Source organism: Drosophila ananassae, chromosome 3R (genome assembly GCF_017639315.1).
Source record: "Drosophila ananassae strain 14024-0371.13 chromosome 3R, ASM1763931v2, whole genome shotgun sequence".
Classification (NCBI taxonomy): domain Eukaryota; kingdom Metazoa; phylum Arthropoda; class Insecta; order Diptera; family Drosophilidae; genus Drosophila; species Drosophila ananassae.
In genome coordinates, this window is record NC_057930.1 from 11,976,012 (window position 1) to 11,991,956 (window position 15,945).

Genomic DNA, 15,945 nt, shown 5'->3' on the forward strand with positions numbered 1-15,945 from the left:
CACTTTGCTATGTAATACCGTCTATTACAAAATTAAAACAAATTTTACGCCCAAATGATGATGAAGCTGAGAACATAGAAAGCTTAAAAAAATACTTGGTAAAAAATGTTGAAAACATTTGGATGGAAAATTTATCAATTTACCATAGAGTAGCTTTTTTTTTGTACCCACCAGCTAATAATTTACAACCTTCGGATACAATTGAAATTATTAATTTTGTTGTATCATTAATCGGATCAAACTCAGTTCAAACGAACCTTAACGGAGTGGGAAGTCCTTCATCCACAGTTTCATTTGATTCATTTAATATAATATTCAACGAATTTGACAATGTTGTCGATCCTCAGCCCAGTTCCTCAAGTGATGCTTTTTTTTTTTCAAGACTTATTGGAGAAGACAACTCGTAAAAAGATAGAAACTTCCTATGAAGAGGTACTTCGATATTCAAGAGAATTAATTGATATGTCGCATAATTTTAATTTATTGGAGTGGTGGGAAAACAATAAAAAAATATTTCCCAACTTGTACAAAGTTGCGCTTCAAGTTCACTCTATACCAGCAAGCAGTGCAGCAGCAGAAAGATCATTCTCATTAGCAGGGAATATAGTTACAGAGAAACGTAACAGAATTGCGCCAGGCGGTGTTGACAGCATCATTTTTTTAAATTCCATTCAAAGAAATGATTTATAATGTCTTGTTATTAAAACGCACACATATATTTTAAAAATGATTTTTTTGTGTTATTATTTCATTATATGTATCTATTATATTATCTATTATTATTATCTATTATATTATCCGATCAATCAGTTATATGATAGCTAAAGGATATAGTCGGCCGATCCTTATGAAATTGGGCAGATCGGATTATTTTGCCAGATTCTATAGAGTGTCCCATCGTTCTAACTTAAAAATCAACAAAGTTATTGCATTTTCGATCAATCAGTTATATGGCAGCTATAGGATATAGTTGACCGATTCCGAAAGAAGCATGAGTGCAAAGTTTGAAGACGATAGCTTTAAAACTGAGAAACTAGTTTGCGTAGAAACAGGCTGCCAGACGGCAAACGGAAATTCCTATATTGACTCAGGAGGTAATCCTGATTAAGAATATATATACTTTATAGGGTCGGAGATGTCTCCTTCACTTGATCCTCCAATTTGATCAATTTTTTCTTGGGTGTACTGCGGAAACTGAGGGTGAAAGGTCGTATGACAGATCTGGACTATGGTTTATGGGAGCCTCAAGGCTAGGGTCTGCCTATTTATTACGTTATCAGCATTTTGGTGATTTTTGACCCCTTCATGCATTTTATTGTGAAGCATTGTGAAGAAATATTATGATAATATGAAACGTCATTATTTCGCTGAATCCCTGTCCCCTTAGTTGATAGAGAAGCTGAAATTCTGTCTATTCTATTTGTATATTAAAAAAATTAAAATAAACATTACTACAAGTCTCTGGTTTCAATCATACATTTTTACTCGAGTATACCTCAATGATTTAAATCATCTGCCTGGATCGTAGCCTACTTCAACAATCATTTTGTATCAAAGTCAGTCAATTATACCTGACGATTTTTTTGAAGCGATTTGATTCAAACCGAGCTAAACTATACGATACAAATCACATCAACTGATTTAAAGTTGACTTGTACTTGAATCGATTTGAAATGTTGTGACATATGATGTGATTTGATTTGATCTGTTTTTGTTAAAGATGATTTTATCATACTCAATCATACTCGTTGCAGCCTGTATCGTTTAATTTTATTTTGCTATTATTTTTGTAAAAAGACAGAAGATATTCCACATTTATGATTATAGAACTTTTCCCTGAAAGGATAATAGATTTTTCCGCCAACCCCCAAACCGCATGCGCCCCAATGGACCAGAAATTGAATGATTCTCCCCATTGTCGGCCGCAACATGCAACATAGAATGCATAAAAAGAAATGCGATTGCTGCTTGATGCCTTCTAGTAGGGTTTGGAATTTGCTTTCATTTGGATCCTGCGGTTTTTTAGTAAGCACTATCCCACTCACACACACTGGAACACGGGGCGTATGCGTGATTTTTGTTTTGTTATGCATAAAACACACGCCACGTTGCGCATACGCCCCATATGCCGGTTCATTTCTACTAAATGTTCCTTCAATTAGATAGACAGACAAAAGCGTAGAGAGACTGCGGTGATTGCGGTCTCTCCACAGGGTGGACCCAAACAATTGTTTTCCGCAAGTGGTGAAAGACTGGGGGAGTGCTGGGTGGGGTGGTCCTGGCCAGCTTTCAAATTTAGCCGTATACATTATGAACTGGTTCTAATCGGCTTAGGGAGGAGAAGCAGAAGCAGCTGCAGTGGCTGCAGCGAATGTAGAAGCAAAAACATTTCAATTAAAACAAAAGCCATGGCCAAAGACTTCACTTCCTCTTGGTCTACTGCTTCTCCGTCGCCCCTTGCAACGTGGCCAAAATCCCCGCATCTGCAGTAGTGGCGTGTGCCGCATTTTTGGCCACAAAGGAACAAAGCGGAACCGAAAACGAAAGAAGCTAACAAAATATGCCAACTCAAGATGATGGCCATCGAAAAGTTGACACAAAAACGAAGCCACAAATACTCTTAATGATCATTGATGAGAAAAAAATAATAATTTTAAAGTAGTTACTATTCTTTTATTTCTCTCAATAAGTTTGTAACAATTTAAGACTCTTAACAGTGGTGGGAAGTGACTATTCTTGACCTGTCAAATACATTTCTAAGACTCCCAAAATCCTTTCATTTCCATTCAGCAAATATGAAACCAAATGTAAATACCCTTTTAGCAAAAGGCCACAAAAAAAACGCAACGACAATCGGCGAGGGGATACAAAAAGGTAAAAGGGGCTAGCCATAGTGTCAGCCAAGGATTTCTGATGAAGACGAGACCGAGATCCTGACAGTTACTTCTTTGTTTTGTTTTGTTGTCTTTTTTTTTTTTTTGGTTCTTCTATTGTGCTGCTACCACTTTTTGGCGAGGACTTGGCTTGAACTGCAAGTGGAACTCGAGGGCCAGTTTAAAGCAATAAAAGGGGCAGACTTTTGTTAACCCTCTCAAGCCACTCCCACTCTGTCTGCCTTTTATACAGCCATCTCGTTTTGACTTTGATGACCGTTGAGAAACAACAATAGAAGGAATCAAACAACAACGAAAAAGAAAAGTATTTCGCTGTTGTTTCAATGCCAGAAATTACGCTGCAAAGTATGCAATGCTTTCCAGTTTGCGAGTTTCTCGATTTGCGCAATCCAATTGCCGATTTGCGGGATCTACAACAGGATCTGGCACTATCCTTGGTCCTCTATCCGTCAGTCCAAACAATCCGCCGTACCGAGCTTAGAGTCCAATGCCAAACAATACAAATCACGAAACGCGTTACGCAATTCCAAATATTTTTATTTCAAGTGTTTCACTCTATTCGCCATATCGAATTGCATCGCAGTGCACTCCGAAGCAGAAGCATTCGCAGTTTGCGTTTGGCTTGGATTTCAATTAGTGCTGTTCTTGGTATCATTTTCCCTCGGCTTCTGGTGTCGATGTTTGGCCAGAAATTCGGCCAAAAATTTAAACGATGTCTGACTGATTCAATTTCTATGTTCAGGTGGAAGTTGATTGCGAAATGCTCTCCAAGTGCATCGCTACTATTTAATGGAATAACTAAAGAGTTCATTGATAATTTATTAAAACAAAAAAAAGCCACTGCCGAGGGCCAATCAATACTTGCAACATTGAGTAACATCGGTTTTCCCAATCAGAGGGATAATCATAAATTTTTGGTTATCCATAAAATTTGTTGGTTTCTGGCTGGGTCGGTTTGTTTTTCCTGTTGATTAGATTTAGCTTTTTGTTTTCGGTTTCATCTCGCCTCTATAATTGCGTTTGATTATTTTTGTTTTTATTTTATTCCTGCGGCTTTTCGAAATGCAAACGAAGCGATACAAAAATTAACAATTGGAAGCATATTAACCGCATCAATTTCCGTAGAACAAAAGCAACAACCCGACCAGTACACAGATCATTAAACATACATTCGCACAGATATGAAAACACCCCCATATACACACATATATGTATATTTATGTGTGTTACTTTACCTACATTCCCCATACAACTTCAACATTATTTATTACGCCATGGGGCCAGGCCACAACTTTCGACAAATTTTTTGGCAAAACATTTTACGTAATAAATTTATTTTAATTACAACGCCAAAAGTGCGGCGGTGAGGTGATGAAAAAGCGAAAGAGATGGGGGGATGATGCCAAAAGAGATAGCATTACGGGATGTGGGTGGACGGCAGATGTTGTTGTTGTTGTTGCTGTTTGGGGTGCGGTTGGTAATGAATGCGCTTCAATTAAATGAAATATTCATAGGCATAAATACAAGAGCGAGCCAAAAGGCAGAGGGCGACACGGGCGCTCAGCAAGGAGGGTTCGGGTCGGTAGGAGGCACTGGAAATGAGCTGGGAGTGGGAGGTGGGAAGTGGGAAGTGGCCAGGTACACTACAGGCAGCATCCTGCCAGAGCAACGCACCTTATTGCAGACAAGCTTGTTTTATGAGCCAACAGAATTCAGGACTCTGGCAAAGGATACAAGGGGGTCAACATTAACAGAGTTTATATTGGACATTAACCTAATTGTTTTAGAAAGACGTACGGATACTCTGAAACATAAAATAATTTCAGATAATATGTTGCTTCCAGAAATAATAAGAACATTACTTAGCAAGTTACTTTAATATTTGAGAAATAAATGTTCAGAAATAGTCAAAATAAAAGCATAAATAAATTTGAGATATAACTGCTATAGTTTACCAAATATTCCACCTTCTAAAAACATAAAAATAAAATCCTTTCAATAATTTATTCGCAAACCATTTCAATAATTAAAGAAGCAATAAGCAACACATGCTCGATAGCTAATCAACTCTTTGTTCCCTCAAACCACTTCAAAAAAAGGTGGAAATTGAGGAAAAAAAATGCCGGAGAACTCATTGCCAGACCATTGGAGCCGTTTTGCAGCTTGTTAATTACGGCCTGGCCAAAATGGGTTACTATAAAGGCCAAGCGGAGATGAAAGCAGGAAAACGGCCGGAGTGGCCTGAGTGGGTGGATGGCGGGTAAATGGAAAATGGGGTACCTGATGGCCATTGACTCTGCTCCATTGTGAGCTGCGTGTAATGCATCTTTTCAAACAATTTACCAATTTGCGCGGTTGTCTGTCTTTCTGGTTTTGACCAACAGGCCCCGCCACTCATAAAATGTTTATTAGGTAATGAAACATAACAACAAGCGACCAACATAAAGCTCAAACGACCGTGTCACATTTTGTGAAAGAAAATTCTTTTTTGGCAGCTGGGGGAAAAAAAAAGAAAAATATAGCAGGAAAAGGAAAGCAGGACCAGGAAAAATCAGTTGCCAGGGTAAAGCTGATCGGGAAATGCATTTTACCCGAAAATAGCAAACAAAACTCCTGTGGCTTTTCCACAGATAAATATTCGCGACGCACATTGAAATTCATCAGAAACGTATTTTGTATCCAAAAGTATTTTATTGTGCTAGACGAGCTAGCGAGAATTTCCACAAACACTTGACTTGAAAAGCGACTGAGTGTGATTGTGTGTGGGGGAGTGTGGAAAATGCGGAAAATGTATTTATGCAAAAGTTGCAATTGTCAGAGGCAAGTCAAAGTGCATAAAGTGTCGCCTCAAATCAGCGAGAAAGGAGTGAGGTGACAAGTGGGTCGAAAGAGTCCGCGGATAGCAGCCAGATAGGGAGGGCCAGATCGCACCTTAGAGCATGTGAAGTGTTTTGGCAGTCGAATGGAGCTTAGTTCACCCACCACACATATATGCAGAGATATTGGAATTCAGCGAATATAATGCCGATAGAATTTAGATAAAAATATATATATATATATGGATATACAAAATGATACAGCCCATTCAGAGTCGCATTATGCTGATTGAATGCAAATGCATTTGGGGCGAGAGTGTGTATTTTTTTATAAATAAATGCATAAAATATAAATGCATTGAAAGCCAGGCAGGCGACTAGCATTTGTCTGACCCCGTTCCTCAATAAAAAATAAATATAAAATATAAAACAACTCGCATGCATATTTTGTGTACACAAATTAATAGCTTAGTGGGATATTCTCCACACACCAGCATTAATTAATTTAAATTGCATATTTTATCGTTATTTATTAATGAGCTTAAATCGCACTAAACGCAAATCGATTTTTGTCTCTCTCGTTGCAGCGGATATAATACAGGATTTGGCAAATTAAACTAATTGGCCGTTAAGAGAAACCGACATACATTTTGACATTAGCATTTAAGTAAGTCTACAACAAAAAAAGAACGAGTAATAAACACACAAGCATAAAAAATAGAATTTTTAAATGTTTAAGTGGCGTAAAAATGGCTAACAAAGCAAACATGAAAACCTAATTAAGTGGAAATTTACCTATTTCGACCAAAAAAAGAAATCCCCAAATCGCTGTAAATGTGAAAAGTCTACAAAAAGCATATAAATACAATTAAGAACTATTCCTAAAAGTTTACTAAAAATAACATTTTTATAAAAGCCACTGGTTTTCGTTTTTTTAAAAACACAACTCTTTACAATTTTAGTAAATTGAAAAGTCAAACCAGCAAACAGTCATCAAATGCCAAAAACTACACCACTTCATTTCCTATTTTAATCTTTTTTAGCAGCCAATATTTAATTTAAATTTAAATAATAATTTATTCGGCACTTTATGCCACGGCCACCATGGCCAGACCGACCACCAATGGCCAAAAATATTGAGGTCCATGGCGACAAACTGTAAAAACACGGCCATAATATTCTGGTCAAATCATTGTTAAACCAACAACCAAACACAAAAGCCACCTTTTGAGGTTTTCTATGCCTTTTTTAGTGCTGTTTGCAAAATATGCAAAATTCTGTTGATTTAAATCAAATAAAAGAGACAAAATGTTCGTTTAATTGCTTTTCGAGAGGACCATGGATGGCATGGCCATGGCCAATAAAAATAAACCCATCGACATGAATCGAATCGAAAAAGGGCTAAAAACAATGAAGGCTGAGGAGGGCTGAGGTGTAGAACTTTTCGACTCCTCATTAGCTTTTGTCTCCGTTGGGGCATTAAATTGAAACGAATATTTGTTTTCTCGGATCGACTAATTGCGCTGCTAATTTCAATTGTTCGCATTGTCGATGCTTATAATAATGCAAAAATTGTAATTACAAATTAACAATCGGTGAGCCAGTGTCCCTCGGTGACCTAAAATTAGATTGTGTAAATTTGCAAATTAATTTGACATCGCACAAAGCCCTCAGCGTTGCAGCGGAGCTCTATTCAGTTCACAGTTCACAGTTTCCACACAAAATCAGTGCACACAATATCAATTTATTTAGTGTGCATTTTGTAAATAGTAGACTCTTGCCCCCGACAGCCCACCCACACAACCCACTCGATGGAGTTATTAAATTGAAATTGTTGCAACCAACTTTAAACTGATGCTGCCAGTCAAAAGTCCAAGGGAGTTGCATTTACCCATTACACATATAGACTTGCAACTTAAAATATACAAATATATATTTATAAATAGACAAACAAAACCGCAAAATATGAAAAATAAAATAGCAAAAATATCTTTTAGCGTAAAAAGACGAAATCTTTGAATAAAATTATAATAGCTGGAAAAACGGAATAATCAACAAACGCAAAATGCAATTTAATTTCATTTTGTAGCTGCGGGGTATTCAAAATTGAGTGTGTTAGCCAAAATAAAGTAAGCTCCACAAAAGCGGCTAAAAAGAACTTAAACAAAGCATATTTTACAATTTTATTTGTCTTTTCAATCATTCATGAAGAGTAATTACCAAAAGAATCAACCGAATATTAAAGAGACTTCCCCCAGACTTCAGTGTAAAATATTTATTTATTTTCATGCTTCAAAACTTCAATGAAAATGGATATAAATTTCTTTAGTTCTTTCAGCATGTAGCCATAAAAGAAATTATTGTGGCATTTTGTTCTACACATGTTTTTTCTTTGTTTTCAATTTGAAACCCGAACTCTATACAATAGAGCCCACTTGCAATCGGTGATAAAGTATTGAAATAAAGCTAAAAAATGCAAAACATTTTGTTGCACAACAGGAGAACCCATGAAGCTGGAAATATCTTTAATCCAATAATTTTTCAACTATGTTATGAAATATTCAAGTAATAAATCCACGTAATTGAGGCATTTATTTTGATGTTTGGCAAACAAAGGCCAGCGGGAATATAAAAGCTTAGAAGTGAATTTCAGCGGAAGTATTTTTCGAGATGTTTGCGCAACATGTTTAGCTTAGAAATTTACTTCAACAAATTAACTTAAATTTTAACTTTCCCAATAGCAATAGAAACCATTTAAATGGAAAAATTATGATTAAGCAACTTGTAAATACTTCAAAACAGAGTAAACCAAAGAGAATAGAACATCTATGTTGAATTCAAGATTAAATATATTTAAAGAATGATAATTAATTATAATTGATAAGCTGGGATTTTGGCAAGTTATTCGTGTGGTTGTTGGTTTTACTCCCATCGACTCGAATAATTTCTCAAAAACCTATTTAAGATTAAGCCAAAAAAAGTATATTTAACCCAAAACCAAACAAGATCAAAATAACCTAGTCGATATTTGTAAGTCTAAGTCTTTAACTATGTTTAATGGTCCGTTTCTAAAAAAATACGTCTGTTTTATAATTTCCACTTCAAACTAAATGTAAACTATTAGAAAACTGTTCTTAAACGCCAGGCGTTGGAAACATTTCACTGAACTTTTTATTGCAAAACCGAAAAAGCTAATTTTAAATGTAACATCTAGATGGTAACGCTATACGATATATTATTATACAATGTAAAACAAAATATACGATAATTATAAAATGAATAAAATGACAAATTACATTACCATTGTGTCTTTCATTGAGTAGCCACTAACTTTCCTGACAAAATTCGTGTTGTTTCGTTTTGCTTTTTGTCAAATTTTTTCCGTCAAAATGTTATCAGACAGGATAGTTGAATACTATCCAGTGGTCTCCATTTTCATAACTGTTCTCATATTTCTGGCGATATTGCACTACAGCGATCGTGTTGCAACTATACTGCCAATACCCAGTTTAAAAACAACTGCAAAAAATAAATGTCCCACTAGTGCAGAAGAAACAGCAACAATGGCAACCGGAGGAATGAATAAAAAAAGGCGAAGGAGCGTGTCGGCCATGCAGGTAAATTGAAAAATGTTTGCAATTGTTTTTTTCAAGCACCTCCTTTTTTTGGAGGCACAATTAAGATGAAAATACCCTAACAAAAAAGCTTTCACTTTTCTAGGAAAGATAGGACTCAAAAATATAAATTTTAACAGATTCTTATAGGTTTTTTTGAGCTACCATTAAAAAGTAACCTTCAGTATATTTTCCCTTTTCAATTTTCCCTTTTTTGACATTTTTTTTCCTGAAGCGAAGAGCTGCCTGGCAACTCTGACCACCAGTGTTTCCACATGCATGTATGCGTGCCAGTCTGCAAGTGTGCGCTGCTGGCAAACCGCAAAATGGTGACATTGTGCAAATAAAAAACAATTTACGATAAACATCAAATTTCCACAAATTACCTTATATTTTACGTGAGTTGCGAAACAGATTGTAAAATACAAACACACTCACCCGCACACATACCCGTACAATGGCGAAAAAAAGAAAACCGCGATTCGCAGATTTTACACTGCGCTGAGCATTTGCCTCAATTTTTTTTTGTTTTTTTGGCCATTGTTTGTGCAGAAGGGGGGTAACACCGTGCCACGTCGGTGTGGAAATTTAGGGGCAGGGTGTGGAGCTGCCAGGCGACACTTTAAACGTGCCTCATGCCTTCACTTAAATTTCGAAATTTGCAATTATTTTTATTGCTCGCCATTTTGCTCGCCTCGTCTGAGGCTTCTTTTTTGCCACACCACCTGCCACACCACCTCACCTTCCTCCTCCACCCTTAAGTACTGTGCAGCTTTAGCCCCAAGGCAGTGGGTGGGGGGCCGGGAGGGCTGAGGGAATTGTAAGCCGGCTCGTAGGCCATTTGGAGTGCCCTTCATAAATTTTCACGTCGCAGGAACAGAAAAATTGTTCTGGATATAGAAAAATAAATATAAATGCTTGTTAGCCATATCACTCTAGATGGGACTAAGAGTGTGTGGGGGAAACGCATTAACTATAACTAGGAACATTTTAAAAAAATTGTAGGGAAATATCTAAGATATATATCTCTCTAAGACAGGAACTCAAGAAGCTAAAGTCTTAAAAACTAAAAATAGGTATTAGAGTTTCTAAAAAATGTATAAATCTCTTGGGGTAAATATACTACTTTTATGAAAGTAATAATTATATTTTTTATAGAAAGAAAAGCCTTTTAAGTTTGAAACACTTCAAAATACATAGTTCTTCCACATTATTGCACTTCTGCTCGGGCGAGCTGTAAGAATTTTCTCAGCTACCATAATTAAACTCTAGCTACAGGAAAACCCCTCTTGAAAATAAAAAAATTCTCAACCACTCAGAAACGCAGAAACACCCCAAGATTTCTCACAACTAAAGAAAAGTGGTACCCGTCTTGACGTTTGTCGGTCAGAAGGTGGGAACTCCTTAGCCCCGTTTACCATTCCGGGTAGCAGCTACCTGGTAGCCTAATTGATGTCGTCAGGTGTCGTGGCACCCTCATAAACAGGCCTCAAGAAACAAAAAAGTCGTAAAGACTCGTAGTTCAATGGCCCCATACTTGAGTTCTTGGCTTGGCCAGAGGGCCAATAATTAGGAGTGTCTATAAGCCAGGACTAAAAAATGATAAGCGGGCTGGAAAGTAGACAGCGAACATGGCTAACTCAAATAGACAGAGAAGAAACTTGGCCTTGACTCTGTTGACTTGCTGGCCAATGTAATTAGAGAGCATTAGGATTAGCCGGACTCTTCACAAGAAACAGCTAACGAAACAATACACTGAAAGATAATATATATTTATTTGAATAATGAAAATATTAGAAATAAAATAACCAAAATTATTTCTAACAAAACTAGTGTGAATTAAAGCTTAATATTTCAATTAAAAGTTTATCATGTTTTCTTTAAATATCCAATTTTTTCCTGTATACAATAAACAGAAGAATAAACCAACAAAAACTTAGCCCCCAGCATTTCTAAGGAGAGGAGCTGAAATTGTGGTAAACTTTTTGCTGTTTTGGCGTAAACAAAAATAAATCAATTTCTTGGTGCGTACAATTGTTGAGATAGTAGATAGGACCACAGACCAGAGTCCATAACGACAGGACAAGCCACCAGGATAAAAACAGGACCAAGACTATAGAGTCATGTCAATGGCCCGCGGCCATCACGAATGGAAATTGGGATATAGAGAGAAAAAGATTCGTTGTTCACCCGCATTTGCATTAAATTTTTCTACACAGATTCTAAGTAAAAAAAAAAATTGCCAAAAAAATTGTTAGCATTACATTTGCAGGGAATATGTAGAGCTACTTATCCTTGGGACCATGTTGATTGCATTGAAAAGAATTTGGTTGTTGTTTTTGAGCTTCAGGCCATGCTTAAATGTGTTAGCTTGGAGAGGATATTTTGGAAATATTCAGTTTTACCAAGAAGTGGTATGCTAGGAATATTAAAGTTTAAAGTTTATGTATATTGTACTTACTATAAAGCAAACAATCTTGGTCAAATAATTTTAAATAATTTAGTATTCATGTTACCTGCAATTTTAAGTTACACATGTCCTTGACTGCATTCCTAATTTGAAAACCAATGAATTGAGTGATATGTAGTTAACTCTTTGAAGAGCTTTCAGTGCAAAATGGCTTAAAACCCCGATAGCTATTCACCCCCTAACCATTAATTCTTATTCCCCGGATTCTTGTCGCTGGCTCTGCTGCTTTTGCATCGCATTCTCATTGACAAGTTTAATTGATGGGCGTCTGCGTCAGCGTCAGAGTCAGATGCCATGTGCATGGTCGGCGTCAGCTCTTAGCTCCAATTCGATTGAGTTTGGAGAAAAGGTGATGGCCAAGACACCACCCACGCACCACCCACCATCCAGCTACCAGCACCCACCGCCCCTCTGTACAGTACACCCTCGATTACCGGAATGGCGACGCGACAAAACCGCAGAATCTAATTTGGCACAAACCACCAAAGCAATTAAAGTTGCAGCACTGCAAACGGTGTCCAATACGAATGGATCGATCTGTCTCTTTTTCCATGTATGGGTATGTGGGTGTGTCTGTATGGGTGTGCTTTTGTGGAGGCGTGTTTGTGGGAGTGTGGGCGTGTCATTACGAGGGGATAAAAAGAACTATACCAGTCTGTATTTAAAATAGACTGCTAGTGGTTTAATAAGGTCTTGGGCCTTGGTCTAAAAAGTATACTATTCATAAGCTATTTTTTAATATTTTTTGGAACTATTCTTCAAACCAAAATTAAACCCAATGCAAAATATTAGTTCCACTTTTATTTAGAAAATGTTGAAAATGTGTTTTTGGTTACACGTGGCTACATTTTGGTAACCTGTCTCTGGTATATTTGGGCTAACATGTGGTTGTGGTGGATGGTGGGGTTCGTTAGGCCTGGGAAGAGCTATAATTTAAAATAATTTTCATTTTGTCGCAACACGTGAATATTTTTTTGTCGGTTAGTTTGGACGTACTCTCCACAAACGTGTGCGAAAATATGTGTTCGGAGGGGTCTCTGCAAAATTGCGGTCAAATTTCTAGTGATTTTTCGGGACACACGCAATTGGGATTTTGGTAGTCCATTTTGTAGTGCCCGGGGTTAGCCGTTGGATCTTGGTTAATGTTGATGTGGGCTTGTTTTAATGACGTTAAAAGTATCTTATAGACAAAATTATGCCATGAACTCTAATGACAAACTGCTTTTCCATCCAATACGTGAGCATGACCTGTTCCAATTTTCCTTCTCCCCGATGCTTTTTTGCCACAAATCCCAGCTGCACGTAACGTGTGCTCCTTTCATTAGGCTTTCGTTGGGGCTGTGCCACGCCCACACTGCACCAGGTCCAGTTTTTACCTCCCGTTGGCCAATTCCGTGCAATTTCACGCTATCATCTCCAGGGCAACTGCCACTGGCGCCATCTGTTGTCCGCTTTTTCAGGCTGCGTCGCTTCTTCCAACATGATCCCAATTGAATACACTTGAAAAAAAATAAACAAAGCTATAATTATAATTTTTTTTATAGAAAATAGCAGGTATTTTTTATTATTAAAGTTAGTTATTATTAAAGTTATTAAAGTTAGAAGTTCCTAATGGAAGTCCTTTTTTTATCCCTTATCATATATTATATTTCTTTCAGTGCTTAATCCAAATCGCTTTCTCATTGTCGCTTGGCCCAGATCGCATTGCTTTTTATTGACCATAACTGACTTTGTCGTCGGATCGAAGGGGGTTAGTGGGGCTTAAAGGGAGATGGCTGGATGGGTGGGTGGTGGTAGGATGGTGGGACCGTTTTAGCTGCCCCTGGAGCGTATTGGATGCTCCGGCCAGATGATGATTGTTCTTGTTGTTTGTGTTTCTCCAAGTTGCTATTGTTGCTATTTGTGCTGCGCTCAGACGTTGCTCATACGCCATGTTGCGGGCGACATTTTGCGCGATGCCAAAAAGAGCAGTTAGTGCAACATTGTTGTTGTCAATGCACCTGCGTGTGGCTAACAGGGGCTTACCATAAAGGGGGTTTCCTAAAAAACTATAGAATAACATTTAAAAATGAATTTTTTGATAAGGATAAGTGAGGACCTATATTTGATTGTTTTATGAATTTTCTGATTTCTATCTTTAGGATAAATGTTTTTTCCCCCTCCCACTACGCCCCAAAATGACTCAATTTATCCTGGCTTCGTTGGCAGCCTTACGTTGCCTTTTGGCATTAAACTTGTGCGTCAACGACACAAGTTTGCCGTCAAGTTTAGCTTTGATGATTCTGTTACCTGCAAGCCTTCTATATCTCTTTTTGCGTCCTTTTCCTGCCAAGTGTGTCTTTTGTTCGGAGTGTGTGTGAGTTGGTTGTGTCCCCAGCGTCTGGCAATTTGTCAAACAATGTGTCAAAATGCATTCCCAAGGCCTCAGCATGCACTCTCTCGCCGAGATGTCGTGTAAAATTAATTAAAATCCAACCCAGTCCCAAAGCCAAAGCCCGAACTGCAACATTTTGAGATGGAAAACTTTTCTCTGGATTTCCCCCACATGCATTAAGTCCAATTAAATTGGGAAATCTTTCATGAGCTAATTAAAAACGCTTTTCTCCAGTTCCGTTTCCCTTCGTTAGTCGCACAAATCTCATCTGAGTCGGCTAATGAGTTACGAAATGCATAAATCTAATCGGATTCTCGGACCCACGGCTACTTACGTCCGCCCGTCCTGCTGTCCGCTTGTCCGTTTGTCCGTCTGTCCGTTCATAAGTCTCCTTCTTATCCGAGTTGTGTAGCAGGCAGCAATAAACGGCTTATCAGCTGAGCAGCAGCAGCAACAACAACCATTTTCAAACAGCAATTGTAGCAGCAACAACAATCGCTCAATCACACACACCACACACACTCACACCCTCACATGATGACCCACAAAAAAATGTTGGATGGGTGGGGGATGTTTGGGGCACAATAAGAAATGTGCGAAAAGTCCGAAAAAATTAACGCCCCAGCGAAAACAAAAATAAAACCCCATAAAAAAAGCCAAGATAAAAAGTAATACGATTTAAATACCCTCACAAACAGTGGGCATTATAAATCGTATAGAAACTATTTTTTTTTCTTAATCCTAGTACAAAATATCACTTTCTTTATTTGTAATGTAAGATTTAATATAAAAATAAAAACAAAAATATATCTTTTTACTGAAAGAATCTGTGTTTGGAAAATGATTATGGAAACTAACACACGAATCGACTAATAACGAATTTTAGGTAGTCTATAAGTTTAATAATATTTTAATAAAAATTATAAAGTGTATTTCTTATTCGTTAACACCACATTAAACTGCCAATTATAAAAACTTTTTTAAATCCATTGAGTAAACATAAGACAAGCTCTATAAAGCTGACCAACTCCGGCCACAACAGTTAAAACAAACATCGTACGTTCGAATATAAAAATAAAGTATTAATTTATTGCATCATAGTTTAAGGGGGAATTCTTCCACCTATCTTAAAATTTATTCATTAAAATCACCGTTTAAGAGGGAATTCTTTCACCTATTTTTACATTTGAAAGACTGAAAGCCCCCCTTTTAATCATTCATTCAAGCAAATTAGCGAAATTTTATTTTTATTCAAATACTTAATGTTCGAAAGTCCGATTTTTATTCGCACTGCCCCAAAGGTTAAGAGGAGAGTACACGAATAATAAAATAAAATAAAAAGAGAGGTGAGCTTCATAAGCGCTTATACACTGAAAAAAATATATAAAAACATAAGTTTTTGTCTATTAACTATACATTATTGTACGTATTAAATGTGTATTTTTAAATACTATAATAACAATAATTCATGAGTATTACATAAGGATGATATTTTATACTAATACCATAATTACTTTTAAAATATTGAGTATATTCTTTTTGTGAAAAAATCCTTAAATATTAATTCTACTTTTAAAAAAATATTCTCTGTGTAAAATTGCACATAAACCACAGCCGAGCCATTGATGCTCAAAACCCCCCACAGAAGTTAGCCCGGAAAAGCTCATAAAATCACAATTGCAATTGCCCGGGGACCTGCTCCATTTGTATTTGTGTGGCGTACAACTGTGTATGCGTATTTATATCAGTGTGTGTTGGTCTGTATGTTTGTTGATTG

At 37.0% G+C, this 15,945-nt stretch overlaps 2 protein-coding genes across 7 annotated transcripts in view; both read left to right on the forward strand.

Annotated features, from left to right (window-relative positions):
- Window positions 1-8,986, forward strand: part of LOC6507231 (hemicentin-2) — a 95,666-nt gene extending 86,680 nt beyond the window's left edge. For all 5 annotated transcript variants that reach the window (XM_032455316.2, XM_032455317.2, XM_044716351.1 and 2 more), the window contains one exon: window positions 6,298-8,986. In XM_032455316.2, the coding sequence (XP_032311207.1) occupies window positions 6,298-6,326 (29 nt within the window). In that variant the 3' untranslated portion in view covers window positions 6,327-8,986. The remainder of the gene's footprint in view (window positions 1-6,297) is intronic.
- A 113-nt stretch (window positions 8,987-9,099) lies between these two features.
- Window positions 9,100-15,945, forward strand: part of LOC6507263 (protein cappuccino) — a 32,089-nt gene continuing 25,243 nt past the window's right edge. For both annotated transcript variants that reach the window (XM_014905122.3, XM_032455319.2), the window contains exon 1: window positions 9,100-9,327. In XM_014905122.3, coding sequence (XP_014760608.2) covers window positions 9,100-9,327 — 228 coding nt within the window. The remainder of the gene's footprint in view (window positions 9,328-15,945) is intronic.